This window comes from Cutaneotrichosporon oleaginosum (assembly GCF_008065305.1).
Source record: "Cutaneotrichosporon oleaginosum strain ATCC 20508 chromosome Unknown ATCC20508_contig02, whole genome shotgun sequence".
Lineage (NCBI taxonomy): Eukaryota > Fungi > Basidiomycota > Tremellomycetes > Trichosporonales > Trichosporonaceae > Cutaneotrichosporon > Cutaneotrichosporon oleaginosum.
This window is the reverse complement of record NW_027072171.1, coordinates 363,026-378,297: the sequence shown is the minus strand read 5'-3', so window position 1 is coordinate 378,297 and position 15,272 is coordinate 363,026. Positions and strand designations below refer to the sequence as shown.

Here is a 15,272-nt window from a genome sequence, read left to right as displayed (position 1 = left end):
CGGTGTGCATGTGCATTCATGCACCAATGCATCAGCTTGTTCGTGAGCGAGAGCGATCACAATCTGGTTATTTTGGTCAGTGGGGCTCTTGTCCGCCACGCCGCCCCGCTGGCGTTCAGATGGAGTGGCGTTGATAAAGAGAATGAACCGGGGATGAAAGAAGGAGTCACGAGTTAATTAAGTGAAGGGTCTGCTAACATGATGGCAACAAACATCCAACGCGCTGCCGAACTACAACGCGAGCGAGTGATCTTGCATCTTGCACAGCTGTGCATCACGCGATCACGCGACGCTCGCTCGACCAAAAGATGCGATGTACCCAACGACCCCGGCTCGGATGCATGGATCAGGTCCGCGACACTGAGCACTGAGCTTGATGACCGAGAGCATGTGGGATGGACGAGACGCGGGACAGGACGGCGCCGAATGTGACAGACGCGTCCAAGGCCAGGGGGAGGTTGGAGGGGGTTTCATGCGCGCGCGTGCTGTGCTGAGCGCTCCAGCGGTGACTGATCTGGAAGTTGCGCCTATCAGAGACCCAGAGCAGAGCAGCGGAGAGAGAAACCAGACGCGACTTGGTGTCCAAGTTCCTGTACATCACTACAGCCAGCAGAGATCAGTCGCGTCCAACTGCAAAATTTGTCTGCGTTCGCTACTGCCACCCCAATTCTTCCACTGGCCATGCCACTCAACCGAGGCAACTATAACAAGCCCACCCCCTCCCCCACCCCCGCCCACCCCGCCCTTTTGCTGTCCCAATATAACTCGCTATCCCTGCCCAGCGGCAGTGCGGCGTCCATCTCGTCTACCATGGCCAGACCACCATGTAACCCGTAAACGACCTCACGCCACCAGAGCCTGTCGGGCGATCCATCTCAGGGGGGAGACTGGCGGCCGGCGGATAGTGGCACTAGCAATCTAATAATGCAGCTAATCGCTTACGAAATCTATGTAGCGCGCGCTGCAGTCAGCAAGAGTACAGTACCCAAGTACAAGCAAGAAAAAAAAAAAAAGGTACAGGACCAGAGCAAGAGGTGTTAAAAACAAGAATAGAAACAGCTGCAGGAAACAAGGGTCGGAGGGGAATGGGGGGGAGCGCGGATCACACTGTTTTACCCCTAATGCGCCCGGAACTCAGGGGCGACGATCGAAACAACACATGGTAGGCGCGTGTTTCATGCCGAAACGCGTGCACAGACCCTGGGAGTTATGTGTGGAGTGATGTCATTACGCTCGCCCCTAGATTTGCTTAGCGACAGCCGTTAATAGTCGGCTATTCTATTCCGCTTGCTGTAATCATTGTGCCTCTCCCGCGCTCTCAAGAGTCTATCTCGAGCACCAATATCTCAGCCCATGGCCTCTTCCCGAGGGCCACGGGTAGCAGGAACCGGAGAGCGCGTCGTAATTCTCGACGCGCGGCACTCAGAGTACCTGTTTCTGTTGGGCCGTTGGGCCGCAAAGCTGAGAGCCAGCGAGCCAGAGCGAGTCGGTACGGTACCTCGTTGCTTGACAGAAAGTCAGACAACCAGCTGATCTCCTCCTCTGCTCTTGCGCCTCGAACTGAAGCGCAGAATGAGATGGTCACGCACAACTCTCAACTCAATAATTCGCTCACAACCTCTTCTCAGGTTAACCTACTCACGCTCGCTTCACCTCTGCTCTTCTGCCTCGATCGGACGCTACTCGAATACCTTCAACGCTCGTTACCCCCCCACCCCCTCCCCTCCTCTTCAACGTTGCTCCCGACTCACTCGCCGACTGACTGGACTGGTCGAGAGGACCGGCGGTTCCTAGGACTATTGCTCGAATCACTCTTCCGATCTTCCGCTGTTTTGCTACACCTCGGTTCCGTCTCTTCCTGCCCTCACTCAGTGCCACAAACCCTCCCCCTCGCCCTGGCGCACCGTAAGGACTCCTCATCCCATTCTCCTCCCATTCTCATCTTTCATCTCCATCTCCATCTCCATCTCCATTCTCATCCTCATCCTCTTCGCCATCATCCTCTTCGACTCTGATCCCCCTCGACGATCACCCACCCGCCCCCGGCACTCCCTCACACCTTCACGACCGTCTCAACTCTCTTATCACTTCTCCTCGATCTCACTTCATCTTCCCCCCCCCCCCCCCCCCCTCGGCCAATTCCTCCCTCCCTTGACACTTGGACGCGCACTTCTCAACATGGTTGCTGGCTACGCGCTGCTGGCAACTGCCCTCCTCGCCCTCCCCGGTGCCCATGCCGTCGTCAACTATGCCTCAGACTTTGTCGACCCAAGTTACATTCTAGACTTCAAGTACGAGGCCCAGACTACACACGCCCAGCAGACCATCGTGTCGTGGGCTAACAGGCTCGGTCGCAGCCGCCCATGGAGTGAGTAACCAGATCTGGGCACATCCGCGAGCACCCGATGTGCATGTCCAAGACCATGACCACCGGGCGTGAATGCATGGCGACGGGGGGAGATGGCTGAGAGATGGGTGCATGAGAATAGGCTGTAGAGTGGGGGCTGGGGAATTTCCTCTCCTGCCACGCCTTGGCATACTGTACCATCCCCCCGTGCCATTCTCGTTACTCGAGCGAGCAGCCACTACTCCGTACTCGGTCCAACCACTCCGCTCTCACAACCACTGCCAATGCAACTACTAACACCCAGGCGTCCTTAACAAGCCTTACCTCGCCCCCACCAACGACCCACACGACTACATGAGCTGGGCCCCCTACTACTGGCCAGACTGCAGCAATGCCGGCAACACTTCCGTCTTGGCTGTAGATGAGAGTACGTACATCCACAACACTGCAAACATGCACACGACAAACCACGCACTCCCCGTCCACACACACACACACACACACACACGCTCACACCCAGTGTTCAAGACTTGCTTGTACTCTAACCACGATGGCGCCCTCAACCCCGATGCTCGTCTTGTCAACAACATCGGCGACTTTGACGAAATGTCCAATGCCATCTTTTACGCGTCCATGGCATGGGGTGTGACCCGTTCAAAGACGTACTCTCACCGCGCAGCCTCCCTTATCGACTCGTGGTTCCTCCATGAAAAGTCGTACATGAACCCCCACCTTAACTATGCCCAGTTGAAGGGCGGTCCAGCCGTTCGCGACCAGATGGGTCGCCACACGGGTGTCCTCGACCTCAAAGGTATGATCAAGATTGCCTCGGGCGCGCTGCTCCTTCGCCAGGGTAACGCCGAAGGATGGAACGCGACTATTGACGGGCGCTTCCAAACCTGGGTTTCCAACTACACCAACTGGATTAAGAACTCGCCCATCGCTCAGGACGAGGAGGCGTCGGTCAACAACCACGGCACCTTCTACTCGGCCCAGCTAGCCGCTCTTCAGCTCATCACCAACGACACTCAGGATGCCGCTGCCACCATCCAGAAGTACTTTGACGGCCACTTCAAGCACCAGATCAAGCTTGACGGCTCGCAGCCGTACGAGCTTAACCGTACCCGTCCTTACCACTACCTCGCATACAACCTCGCCGCCATGGTTACCGCCGCTCGCATCGGCGAATACGCCGGCATCAATGTATGGGACACCAAGTCGGACGAGGGAGCAACCATTCAGACTGCTTGCGACTTTGCCATGAACTACGACCCAAAGAACGAACTGCCAGACGAGCTGTACCCTGTTGTCGCTGCCGTGGCCGCCCACTACGGCGACCCAGACGGCAAGTACTCTGGCTGGCTCAACCAGAAGACCAATGGGCAGTACGTGACCGAGCCGTCCTTCTTCTGGACACAGCCGCTCTCCGATTCCGGCAACGCCGTCCCAACATTCGTCACATTCGCGCGCGGCGGACGCACTGGCACTATCACTCCCGGCACTCGACCAACAGGAGGCACGAGTGCCGCCTCGCGCCGCGCGTCTCTCCCACTCGGCGCCCTTGCCCTCCCCGCCGCGCTCTTCGCCCTCGCTGGCGCCCTCTACTCGCTCTTCTAATTCAACACCGGCCGATGCTGGACGTCTCGACAAGCCGATCTTTCTTCTCATGTATAGTTGGACTGGCGGCCGCCTCCCAACGACTATTCCCGTCTCAGGATTCCAAGGACTCCCGGACATTTCATCATACAAGCGCATTTTCCGTAACATATCTCGCACGCCGAGCGCGTGGCTGATGAGCATGCAGTGCATATTCGAGGGCGCTTCGCAGGTCATGTGCCGTCTGGGGTATGCTTGACGACAAGCTTGGCGGTGACGGCAGCGGCTGCAAGTTGAGTGAGCATTCCGCGCCGAGAATGCCTCATTCGGGGAACCAAGTCCCAAAGATAGATGCCAGCCATCTCTGCCTCGCCGGAGGCGTCAGCGTCGAAGCGAGAGTCAAGTGACGTTTGTGGATCGGGCGACGACGAGGCACAGGCACCCATTCCGTCGCCCAGTCGACTTGGACGGGCACAATTGTGGAAGATTCCGGAGCGGGAGATCATGGCGACGTGCAGTCATTCAGCTGGAAAGTTGATTTGCCTCGCCAAGAGTTGATGTGAGCAGTACCGCGCCAGGCTCCAGTAGACAGTGTGGGAAGCAGCTTACTGGCGCGCGGAGATCACTTACCGCACCTCCATTCGTCGCAGAGATGTCACGATCTGACTCCCTTCGGACCATCACCGCGAGAATTACGTCGCATCGTCACTACGTATTGGCCACTTCAAATTAGGCCCGCTGAGGCGCTTGCTCCCTGCCCTGGGCTACGCGCCCATGTGCCGCCCGCCGCCCATGACTTTGGCGGTATCCACGCCCGTCTCGCCGACGACGGCGGGGTCTGCGCGCGCGGCCGTCGCCTCCTCGGCGCCGGGGACGGTATCCATCGCATCAACTTGGCCGAGGATACGCGCGTTCGTCGCCTCGTCGCTGTCGTCAGCCCCTCCTAGCCCCAGCCCACCCCTTGTGGTCTTTGTGGAACACGTCCTTCCAGCTCCCGCGCCGCTCGTGCCGCTCGTGCCGCTCACCGCCGCCCTGCTGGCCCGGCACGGTGGCGTGTGGGTGGAACACGTCTTTCCAACTCGAGCGCCGCTCTCTCGTGCCCTCGGCGGCTTGGTCGCTCTGCTGGTGGCCCGAGAACATGTCGCGCCAGCTCCCGCGGCGCGCGGGCTGGTCGTTCGACGGGCGCCGGAACATGTCGCGCAGCGATTGGCGGCGCGCCGGCTCCGCCGTGTCGTGCGCCTGCTCGCGCTGCTCGTGGTCGTGGTCGTGGTCGTGGTCGTGGTCGGGCTGCTCGGACGCTGCGTGAGCCGTTTCCTGCGAAACTTACCCATTGCGAAGTGGGTGGCGAGAGGCGCGGCAGGCCGCTTTATGTGCTGTTCGCGCGCATTCCGGCTGCGCCCGCTGACGTCGCGGATCGCTTCGAGTGTGAGTCAGCCACGGCTCCGTGCCACAGCGGAGCACGTGCGAGTGAGTGTATCTTTGCGGGCTGCGGGCTGCGGCTGCCGCTGCGGCTGCGTGCCGCCGCGCTCGCGCCGCGCCGCGGCGCGCCAACGTGCGTGACGCAGCTGGGATTCTGGGATTCTGGACTCCTGCAAAATCACTTAACTTTGCTTCGGGTCCGTGGCTGCTTGTGGCGCGGGAATGAGTAGTGCGGGAGGGCGCCCGATCCGAGTGCATTCCGGCGCTGTTGTAACGTTCCCATGACGCTGCTGTGCTCCACTCTCTTGTTCGATCCCTCCTCTCCCCCTCTCGCAGATCCAGAAGACAAGCACCTCGTTCATCACGCCATCTGGTGTGCTCGCCATCTCGAGCTGATGCAAACCGGTGCAGATCGCCTTATCTATATCTAATCTCATACGCTAGGGGCTGCCTCTCTCTCTTTCCCTGTATACCCCGCACTCTCCCATCTCTTTAGCACATCTTTCCCTTCGAGCTCGGGCGCCGCGAACAACTCGCCCCGCACGAGCTTCCACGCCGTCATGGCCGCAACGTAGCACCAGTGGAAGATAACCTGTGCGCTGATGACGGCGGCGATTACGCGCATTGCGGGGCTGTCGAGCTCGGCCGCGAGCGCGATGCTCGCGGTCGCCCACACGCCGATGGGGAATGTGAGCGCCCACAACCCAAGCGTGAACTTGCCAACGCCGAGGAGGGCGGGGTCGCGGCGCACGCCCTCGACGAACATGGCCACGGCGAGGATGTACCATGCTAGGGCGAGGCCCCAGAGGACGAGGCCGGCCAGGAGGCAGGCGGCGTACATCCCGTCGGCGATGCGCAACGCCGCCTCCGGCGACGCGGGGACCATGGGTGTTCCGCGATCCGCGAGGGCGCGAGCGACGACGCCGAGCGTTGTGATCCCGAATGAGCCTTGCCCGCACGGCCCGAGGGGGAGGAAGACGGACGCGAGGGCGGCGGGCGCAGGCGGCCCGCCCGCCGCAAAGCGGTAGATCAGCAGCGCGATGACCATGAGCGCGATGGGCACGCCCGTGCCCCAGATTATCCAGGAGACGTAGAGCGTGCTCCGCGCCAGCGCGGGGTTGATGGGGACGAGCGCTTCGGCGACGACGCCGCCGGAGGCCGCTGCGACGACCGTCGCAACCACCGGCAGGAGCCAGGTGGGCGCGAGCGTCGCGAGCGTGTGTTCTTGCCGCGTGAACACCATCCATAGCATGCCGAGGTTGGAGGCGAGCGAGACGAGCACGTCCGCCCACCACATGGCGTAGGCGGTATACGCCCATCTCGCACCCCATGCGGGAACGCATACGAGGCAGACCATATTCTGGCGTCAGCCCGAAGGGGGAGGCACGCACGACAATGGTCGCGAAGCCCATGGGGAAGCAGCCCCAGAACATGCCCGCGACTTTATGGCGCGCGACGGTCCGCCAGACCGGCCAGAGGGAGTAGCGCGCGATCGTCGCGCCGAGGAGGAGGACGAAGACGGCGACGTTGAGCACGAACACGATCGTGCCGAGCATCTCGAGCCAGCGCGCGCGGTACGGAAAGTTGTGCAGCAGAATCGACGTGATTCCTGTGCCCATGTTGATGGAGAAGAAGGAGGGGGGCGTGTGCAGCGCGGCATGCGCCAGCCGCTGCGCGATGCCGTGCGGCGCGGTCATGGTCGAGCCGGAGGTGGATATGGACACGGACATGGTGAGCGGTGGGCGGCCTGCTCCATGGCAGGGGATATGCACAATTCAGCAGAGTACCAGAGTGGGCGGCCGAAGATGCTGCTCCGAATCGTCGCCGCCCCGAGGTGGAGCAGTGAGGTCAGAGCAGGAGGTCAAATTGCCACCCATATTCCGAAGCGAGGCTTGGCTCCATGCCCACGCGCCCACCTCACGCGCCCAAGCCGAGGCATGCAGGCGTTTCTGGGCCGAACTAGAACCTGAGGCACCCATGTTCTGCAGCCCTGCATGTGCTGCGGAGGTGCATCTAGTACGCAACACTCGGCGTCTCCGACAAATCGGCAATTACCGTTCTCGTTGCAGGTGGCCACGGAGATTTGGGCCATCCTTCTACGCTTGCCCTTCGTTCCTCAGCGCAGACTTGACCTCTCTTGCCCACGGTAGTTAGCTCACCAGACCACTCTCACCGCAGGCCTGCCTACATCAACAAGAACGCATCACATCGACTAAGCCCAAATATTGATCCTTGGGTCGCCACCACCGGCGATGCGGAACTTCTTGTCGAGGCCAGAGATCGTCCTAATCTCCTCTTCGGATAGCATAAGAGACGTGTTATCCAAGTTTTCCTTTAGGCGTGCCGGGTTTGAGCTCTTAGGGATGACCGTGATGCCGCGCTGCGTCGCCCAACGTAGCAAGACCTGGGCGGGCGTAGCGTCATGCGCATCCGCAATCTGGGTGATGGTGTCGAGGGAGAGGAGGGAGGGCAGCGTCTTCGTCGCGGGATGGTCAAGTTCGACCCACGAGGCCGGTCCAAACGAGCTGTACGCCATAATGTGGATATCGTACGCCTTGCACACGTCGATCATGCCCTGCTGCACGAAATACCTGTGGTCAGCGTTGGCGCGGAGGTACTTGACGCACGGGTGCATCTCGATCTGCAGGACTTGGGGGTGCACGTTCGCGTAGCACATGAGGTCGACGATGAGGGCCGAGCAGAAGTTTGACACGCCGATGTTCTTCGCGAGGCCTTGGGCGTGGCATGCCTCCATCGCACCCCAGGTGAGGTGGATGGGCGAGCGCTCCGTCCTGATCTCGCCGCTGTCGTCGCCCGTCGTCGTCCACCCGGGGTGCTCGCGGACTGCCGGATCCACTGGCATCAGCTCCGTCTACCCTGTGACTAACCGTATGCGAGTGGAATAGGCATGTGGATGAGGTACAGGTCAAAGTACTCCAGCCCCCAGTCAGCCAGCGACTTGCGGCATGCAGGCTCGACGTGCTTCGCGGCGTGATTCGTGTTCCACAGCTTCGAGACGATAAACAGCTCTTCGCGGGTAACCACGCCCTCCTGGATCGCACGTGCTACGCCCGCCCCACACTCCTTCTCGTTCGCGTAGTCCGCTGCACCGTCCAGCAGGCGGTAGCCGGCCTTGAGCGCCGCATACACCTGGTCGGCCGCGACATCGCGCGGCACCTTCCACAGCCCCAGGCCCGTCAGAGGCATGCTCGCGCCCGATTGGAGCTTGACTGTCGTTGCGTTCGTCATTCTGGGTACCTGGGAGAGTCAGAGAGAACGGAAAAGTGAAGTTGAGACATTCTGCGTCCCGCAAAGTCATCAAAGTCGTTCGCTTGCCGGATCCGCAAACATCTCGGCGCATCGCCGACCTCCACAACCTCCACATGCCTCCACTTCCTCCACCTCCACTGCCAGTAGGCCGTGACTAACCGCGTCTCCCCACCGTGATCGCAGCGTTCGTCTTGCACAGTTAGTTTGCGTATATTCAAGGCTCGCCGGTCGGTCCCTCTTGTTCGCAACTGTCCACCCAGCCTGGAAGGCTGAATATCAGTGTTCGGAATGGGAGACACATGTTGCAGGGGCTGAAGTGGCCTCTTCGGGGCCTTGTCCTGTTCTGGCCGACGTCAAGCAGACGTCTAAGTCGGAGCTCAACTGTAAGGCTCGAAGCTGAGTCGAGCTCAAACAGCGTCTTTTCCCCAGTGGGCGTCCCTCCTCACGTCTTTTCGTTTTTCCTTGCGAGGACGGAACCGCAAAATTGTGCTGACCACACATAGCGAGTGAGCTGCAGCTGGAACGTCTCTCAATGAGCCCGCCTGCGGATCCTGGTTCTGTCGTCGCAGTGATAGCACACTAATCCTCGTAGCCTCAGCCATTTTCGCCGTATGGAGAGGCGCTATAATGCCCATTCTCAAGACAGCAACATGCGTACTCGCATAGTCGCTCTCCCAGCCGGGAAGAGACTACATGAGGCTTTGGAGCTAAACATCAGGGAGACGTGGGGCAGATATGACTGAGGCTTGCCGCATTGGAGGTTGCTGTCCATGCCGAGACAATTCGCGGTGAAAACGCTTCAGATCTGGAACATAAGGTAGGGACCCGCCTGAATGTCGTCAGCGAGCGCCATCGACGCGTCCTACTCTTTTCCTCACGCGGCGGCTTGATCTCTGCAACCAGTCCGCAAGCGCCGGAAAGCGTTCACAAGGCGCCCGGCGAACTGATCTGATTACCGGCCCCCGGAAATGTTCCGCTCCCTCGGCTCGCTTAACCGGACCGAGGTGACTGCCGCTGCAGCGTTTTGGAGCACCGCGATTATATCGACCTGCTTGCACGCAGTTTCCGTCTCTTGAGCACCCACGATCCCAACCATGCTGCACACGACTCGCACACGCCTGTCACCCGCCTCCCGCGCAGTCTTTCGCCTCACCACCATCCGGCGGCTCGTCACCAACGGCTACGTGGAGCCCGAGCGGCCGGCCGGCAACTCGACGGAGATTGACTTCGAGGAGCGCGGGGGCACGCGCGTGTTCACGCTCAACCGGCCCAAGGCGCTGAACGCTCTGTCGTGGGACATGTTCTACACCATGATGAAGAGAGCCGACGTGAGTGGACGCGTAGGAGGCGCAAAGATCACGTAGCTGACAGCAGGAATGGCGCGACGATCCGGCCGTCAAGCTCGTAATCGGCCTTGGGGAGGGGCGCGCGTTCGCTGCCGGTGGTGACATCAAGTGTGCGTCCGCCACAAGTTGTGGGGCTGACGACAGCGGTGGTGGAGCACGCTCTGCGAGGCGAAAACATCAAGTCGCTGACGATGATGGCGGACTCGTACCGCCTCAACTGGAAGATGGCGCACCTCGGCAAGCCCTACGTATCGTTTATGGATGGTGTCACGAGTGTGTATCCTTGCAAGCAAGCGCTGACATCAGTGGGCGGCGGCGCCGGTCTCTCCCTCACGGGCGACGTTCGCATTGCGACACCGCGCACGATTTTCGCCATGCCAGAGCAACGAATCGGCTTCAGCCCTGACTTCGGCGGGTCGTACTACATGAACCAGCTGGATGGGCAGATTGGCACATGGCTCGCGGTGACGGGGCGCGATGTCTTCGGGCGCGAGGTGTACGAGCTGGGCATCGCGACGCACTACGTCGCGGAAGAGGCCGTGCCGGAGATCAAGGAGCGGCTGGCGGCAATGGAAGAGCCCAGCGCGGCAGAGATCTCGGCCGTCGTGGCCGAGTACCACTTGCCTGCGGCCGAGGGGCTGAGCTCGAAGAGCAACCCGAGCGGACGCACGCCAATCGCGGGCGATATCCGGCAGCTACTAGACGAGGTCTTTTCGCTCACCACGCTCAAGGCGGTGTACACCCGTCTCGTGCAGGCCGAGACGGACACGGGGTTCAGCCCCGACGTGCAGGCGTGGGCGAAGGAGCAGCGGGAGATGATGGACACGCGTGGACCCACGGGCATGGCCGTGGCAATCGAGAACTACCACTCGGCGCGGCAGGCGAAGCGCCTCGCCACAACTTTTGAGCAGGACATGCTTGTCGCAACGGGCTTCGTCGGCACGAACCGCTCCAACAACGACCTGATGGTTGGCGCAGTCCACTCGCTCTTTGAGAAGAACAAGACTCCGATCCCATTCAGTCCATCTATCAAAGAACTCGACGCGCCCTCGCTCGAGCCCGCCAGCCTCCGCGCTAACTTCTTCGACCGTGCGTCGCCCCACCTTGTGGACGCGCCGCCCATGGATGTCGGGGACGGGCTGCTCCCGCCTCCGAAGAGCCTCAGGGGCCCAGACTCGAACTGGGGCCGTTTCCGCCGCTTCGGCCTGCCTACCGAGGAGAGCGTGCGGCTGGCGATCGATGACGCGCGCGGCAAGCTCAGCGCCGCGGAGCTGGTCGAGCGCGTGGTGGGGCACGAGACACACCCAGCAAGACGGGCCGAGTTCGAGGCTGCCGTGTGGCGCATCATCTCGGAAAGAACGTCAACCGGGTCTGTCATGCAATGGCACTAGAAATAAATAGAGCTATACAGCCAGTTGTACGAAATTAGATAGATACAGGGGCCCAGCTGGCATGTGGATGCCGCATGTGCGTCTACAGCGACGCTTTGAGGATCGCGGCGATCTCGTCCGCCACGAGCTGCGGCTCGCTCTGGTAGATTGCGTGCCCCGACTTGTGTGCAGGTACGTACTTCCCGCGGCTGCCAGCCGTCTCAGCGCGGCGGCGGTGGGCCTCGTTCTGCTCCTGGCGCATCTTGGCGCCGGGCGGCAGCTGGCCCGAGACGGCCGTCAAGTAGGTTGTCTCCGCGAGCACCGGGGGTGTCGCAATCATCTCGCGCAGCCCCGGGACGATGTTCGACACCTCGTACCCTGCGGTCCAGCCGGCCTTGGGAGACGATGAGTCGGCGACCGCCTGGGAGCGGTATGGCTCAGGAATGCCCTTGAGCTGCTGCTCCTTCTGTGTGCGGAGTGATCCCCACAAGGCCTTGGGGAAGAACGTCCACGAGTTGCGGTAGAATGCCTTCTCCATCTTGTCAAAGTACTCGGGGTTGCCCTCGTCGGTCGCGTCAACGAGTACGAGGCCCGTGCACTTGCTCCCAAGGATGGAGGCGACGGAGCGAATGATAGGGCCGCCCAATGAGTGCCCGACCAGCACAAGGCGGCGGTACTCAAACGCCTCGAGGAGGTGGGTGAGGTCGCTCACGAGGTCGGGGAGCGTGCGCCGATCCCAAGCCGTCCATGAGGATCCGTAGCCCGCGCGGTTGTAGATTACGATCTTGGCGTCGGTCAGAGGAGCCAGCGCGTCCACAACCATGCCCCAGCTCGCACCGGCGGCCGCGCCGCCCGCCTCAAAGAGAACAAGGTCCTCGCCTGTGCCTAGGGTGAACGTCTGCAGCTGCCGCCCATCGGGGAGTGACACAAACGCGGCGTTGTCGAGGATCGTCGAGGCCGTTTTTAACTCGGACATGAGGAAAGAAGTGTTCGAAGAAGGCTCTTGCGACGTGCATCACTACTCTGAGTACTTGATTGTTCTTAATGGCCGGAATGTGGTTTCGGCCGATAATGGGAAGCCATCGGATATCGCCGGTCCATGCGCCAAGATTCCACATGTCCCGTCTATCAACAAGGTGTACTGTCGCATCAATCACAAGAGAGTAGTTCCGAGAGTGGTGACGGCCCAAGTAGCCCAACTCGCCTAGTGCCAAGCCGGAACTGCCAAACTTCTTGAGCAGTGGCGTGCCCGGTGGAAATAACAATGGGCGAGACAGCCACCACAGAGCGCAACAAGCACTCGGCCAAAAACGACAACGGCCTGATTCGAACAGACGCTCCCGAAGGAAATTGATCGTAGCTCCTGGAATATATTCCAAATTCTAGTCAATCGCGTTAACCACTCCGCCACGTTGCCCATGGGAGACCAGCCTTCCCAGCGTATGATTCCGACGCACAGGATCCTCGGATTGAGGGCAGCTCCTCGCTCCACTTGGCCCAGGCCCCTCCAACTCCCGGATGCCGTATCATCGGCGTCCCAGAGACGTAATGTCTTCGTGTTCTTCTTGGCGTCTCTCCAGATTTCTTTCGCGCGGCGGTGGAGCAGGCTGACAACAGTATGCAAGCGCCTTGTCTTAAAGGCTGGCTCAAGGAGCATGATCTGACAAAGCCGCGGACATGTTTCCCTTGCTGACACTGCTTCCTCTCGCAGCGCTGTCGCTGGCGACCCCGACCAGGCGCCAGGTCGACGGCCAGGTGACAACGCTCGTCAACGCGACTATGCAGCCACCAGGAATGAACACTAGCGTGAACGTTACCGGCTTCAGTTCGAACAGCATCGACCATTTCTTGGGCATCCCCTACGCTGAGTCGCGTACGTATCTTCCACTCCACGCTGACACAAGCTACCGGCTTGCGACGTTTCAAGCAACCCGAGCCGAAAGTGTACAACGCAACGCTTAACGGAACGGATTTCCCTCCTGCGTGTCTACAGCCGAACTTCGCACCATGGAACGCGAGCGGCATCTCGGAAGACTGCCTCACGCTCTCCGTACTAGCTCCGACGGGGGCGGCAGGCTCCAACTGGAGCCTGCCCGTAATGGTGTTCATCCACGGCGGCAACTTCACGCAGGGCGCAGCGAGCACTTACGCCTCGCCGCAGTTTGTAAGCTATGGGGCAAGCACAGGACGGCCCTTCGTTCTCGTGACGCTCAACTATCGCCTCGGCGTCCTCGGCTTCGCGGCGGGGCCCGACGTCGCGCGCACGTCGTCCGCCAACCTCGGCCTGCGGGATCAGAGGCTGGCGCTGCGTTGGGTCCAGGACAACATCATGTCCTTCGGCGGCGATCCGGCCAAGGTTGTCGCGTTCGGGCAGGGCGCGGGCGCCGTCTCAATCGGCCTGCATCTGCTCAATGCCACGCAGGACTTGTTCCGCGGCGCGATCTTGCAGAGCGGCGCGCCATCCTCCGCGCTGATCTGGAATGTCACGGAAACCCGGGAGGCCTACAACACTTTCGCGGCTGCTGCTGGTTGCAAGGCGCCCAACGCCACGAATCTGGGGAGCAGGAGTACATGGGAATGTCTATCCCGATCACCTGCGGGACGGCTTCAGGACGCGGCGGCTGCGGGCGCTACGACAAAAGGCGTGTTACCATCTGCGTGGGCGCCGAGCATAGACGGTGACGTGGTGCGCCAGTCGCCGTACGTCAGCTTGGAAAACGGCACATTCTCCCGTGTGCCAGTGATCACGGGCAACTGCAAGGACGAGGGGACATTGTTCACAGACCCAACGACTCCAGACAACACGACGCTAAGGACGGTCATGGACGCCCTCGTGCGCGCGGCGGTTGACGATACCCTCGTGAATGCCACCGAGGCAGCATACCCCAACATCCCAAGGATCGGAAGTCCCTTCGATACCGGCAACGAGACGTTCGGTCTAAGCCCCAAGTTCAAGCAGCTCGCTGCGGTTACTGGAGACCTCCTTGTCCAGAGCCGGCGGCGACACCACCTGTCACAGGCGACCGTGAACAACGTTAGCATGTGGAGCTACGAGTGGTGGGGCCGCATGCCGGCGCCGGCGTACGTGGGCATCCCGCACACCGCCGAGCTCGAATACGTCTTCGGCAGGGCGACGAGCAACTACACCGCGCAGGAACAGGCCGCAGGGCGCGGGATCATGAACTACTGGTGCGTGATGTGCGGATTGTAACTGACAGCAGGCTGAACTTCGCCTACTACCTCGACCCTAATGGCCCGCCCCAGCAGTCGACCAAAAGAAATAATGACGGCGCGAGTGAATCAGCGTCTGGCGTCGGCGACACCGGCTGGACTGACGGCGCATGGTGGCCGCAATATGGCGGTGAGCACAATACGCTGATCATGGAGCCGGGCAACTTCCGCATCGCGCCCGACACGTACCGGGAAGACCAGATGCGCGTTTTCGAAGGCGAGACAGCAGCGAGGGCGTTGCACTACTAGGCCATGGGGGAAGGAGTACAACATCACATACACGTTTCTCGATCTATGGGAGACTCTAGGAATTTGTGTCGAATCATCAGACAACACTAGCATACTCAATCGACGCGGATCATCAAAGGACTCGGTTGCACAGACGGCACGTTCTGCGTCGATTCAACGCGGCGCTGTTGTCAACTCGCGACAGATGCGGACTTACGTGAGCAGACCGAAGGGGACGAGAGTGAAGGACACTTGCGAGAGGAGGAGGGACATATCCTCTGCTCGTGACCTCGGTTCGTGCGCCCCACCGGAAGCGGGGCATAGCCTCGTGAGCCTGGGGCACTGCATGGATTTGGCTAATGCTTGTGGAGGTTCGGTCTCGAAAGAATAAGATGGAGTGCTGGGACGGCCCGTGAGGAGAAGCTGCCGTTCTCCAAGAGAGGAGAGGGAGACATCGGACGGATG

The 15,272-nt window shown here is 60.9% G+C and overlaps 8 protein-coding genes across 8 annotated transcripts; 4 read left to right on the top strand and 4 right to left on the bottom strand.

Moving 5' to 3' along the window:
• Window positions 1–2,178: 2,178 nt before the first annotated feature.
• Window positions 2,179–3,964, top strand: COLE_01845 (uncharacterized protein; the record flags this gene model as incomplete). The annotated part of the gene is made up of 3 exons (XM_018423200.2): window positions 2,179–2,368; window positions 2,652–2,774; window positions 2,868–3,964. The coding sequence occupies 3 exons, from the start codon at window positions 2,179–2,181 to the stop codon at window positions 3,962–3,964; spliced, it is 1,410 nt and encodes a 469-aa protein (XP_018278754.1).
• Window positions 3,965–4,707: 743 nt separating this feature from the next.
• COLE_01844 (uncharacterized protein) lies at window positions 4,708–7,092 on the bottom strand (the record flags this gene model as incomplete). The annotated part of the gene is made up of 4 exons (XM_018425387.1): window positions 4,708–4,870; window positions 4,902–5,241; window positions 5,843–6,722; window positions 6,754–7,092. The coding sequence occupies 4 exons, from the start codon at window positions 7,090–7,092 to the stop codon at window positions 4,708–4,710; spliced, it is 1,722 nt and encodes a 573-aa protein (XP_018278753.1).
• A 482-nt stretch (window positions 7,093–7,574) lies between these two features.
• Window positions 7,575–8,611, bottom strand: COLE_01843 (uncharacterized protein; the record flags this gene model as incomplete). The annotated part of the gene is made up of 3 exons (XM_018423199.2): window positions 7,575–7,953; window positions 7,990–8,218; window positions 8,251–8,611. 3 exons carry the CDS (start codon window positions 8,609–8,611, stop codon window positions 7,575–7,577), a joined length of 969 nt encoding a protein of 322 aa, XP_018278752.1.
• A 320-nt stretch (window positions 8,612–8,931) lies between these two features.
• On the top strand, window positions 8,932–9,375 carry COLE_01842 (uncharacterized protein; the record flags this gene model as incomplete). Its single annotated transcript, XM_018427539.2, has 3 exons — window positions 8,932–9,015; window positions 9,062–9,138; window positions 9,225–9,375. The coding sequence occupies 3 exons, from the start codon at window positions 8,932–8,934 to the stop codon at window positions 9,373–9,375; spliced, it is 312 nt and encodes a 103-aa protein (XP_018278751.1).
• A 351-nt stretch (window positions 9,376–9,726) lies between these two features.
• On the top strand, window positions 9,727–11,369 carry COLE_01841 (mitochondrial 37S ribosomal protein mS47; the record flags this gene model as incomplete). The annotated part of the gene is made up of 4 exons (XM_018427537.2): window positions 9,727–9,960; window positions 10,007–10,088; window positions 10,123–10,251; window positions 10,285–11,369. The coding sequence occupies 4 exons, from the start codon at window positions 9,727–9,729 to the stop codon at window positions 11,367–11,369; spliced, it is 1,530 nt and encodes a 509-aa protein (XP_018278750.1).
• An 82-nt stretch (window positions 11,370–11,451) lies between these two features.
• COLE_01840 (uncharacterized protein) lies at window positions 11,452–12,324 on the bottom strand (the record flags this gene model as incomplete). The annotated part of the gene is made up of 1 exon (XM_018423198.2): window positions 11,452–12,324. The coding sequence occupies one exon, from the start codon at window positions 12,322–12,324 to the stop codon at window positions 11,452–11,454; it is 873 nt and encodes a 290-aa protein (XP_018278749.1).
• A 228-nt stretch (window positions 12,325–12,552) lies between these two features.
• COLE_01839 (uncharacterized protein) lies at window positions 12,553–13,005 on the bottom strand (the record flags this gene model as incomplete). Its single annotated transcript, XM_018427538.2, has 1 exon — window positions 12,553–13,005. One exon carries the CDS (start codon window positions 13,003–13,005, stop codon window positions 12,553–12,555), a length of 453 nt encoding a protein of 150 aa, XP_018278748.1.
• A 137-nt stretch (window positions 13,006–13,142) lies between these two features.
• COLE_01838 (uncharacterized protein) lies at window positions 13,143–14,828 on the top strand (the record flags this gene model as incomplete). Its single annotated transcript, XM_018424986.1, has 3 exons — window positions 13,143–13,221; window positions 13,253–14,537; window positions 14,570–14,828. 3 exons carry the CDS (start codon window positions 13,143–13,145, stop codon window positions 14,826–14,828), a joined length of 1,623 nt encoding a protein of 540 aa, XP_018278747.1.
• Window positions 14,829–15,272: the final 444 nt, after the last annotated feature.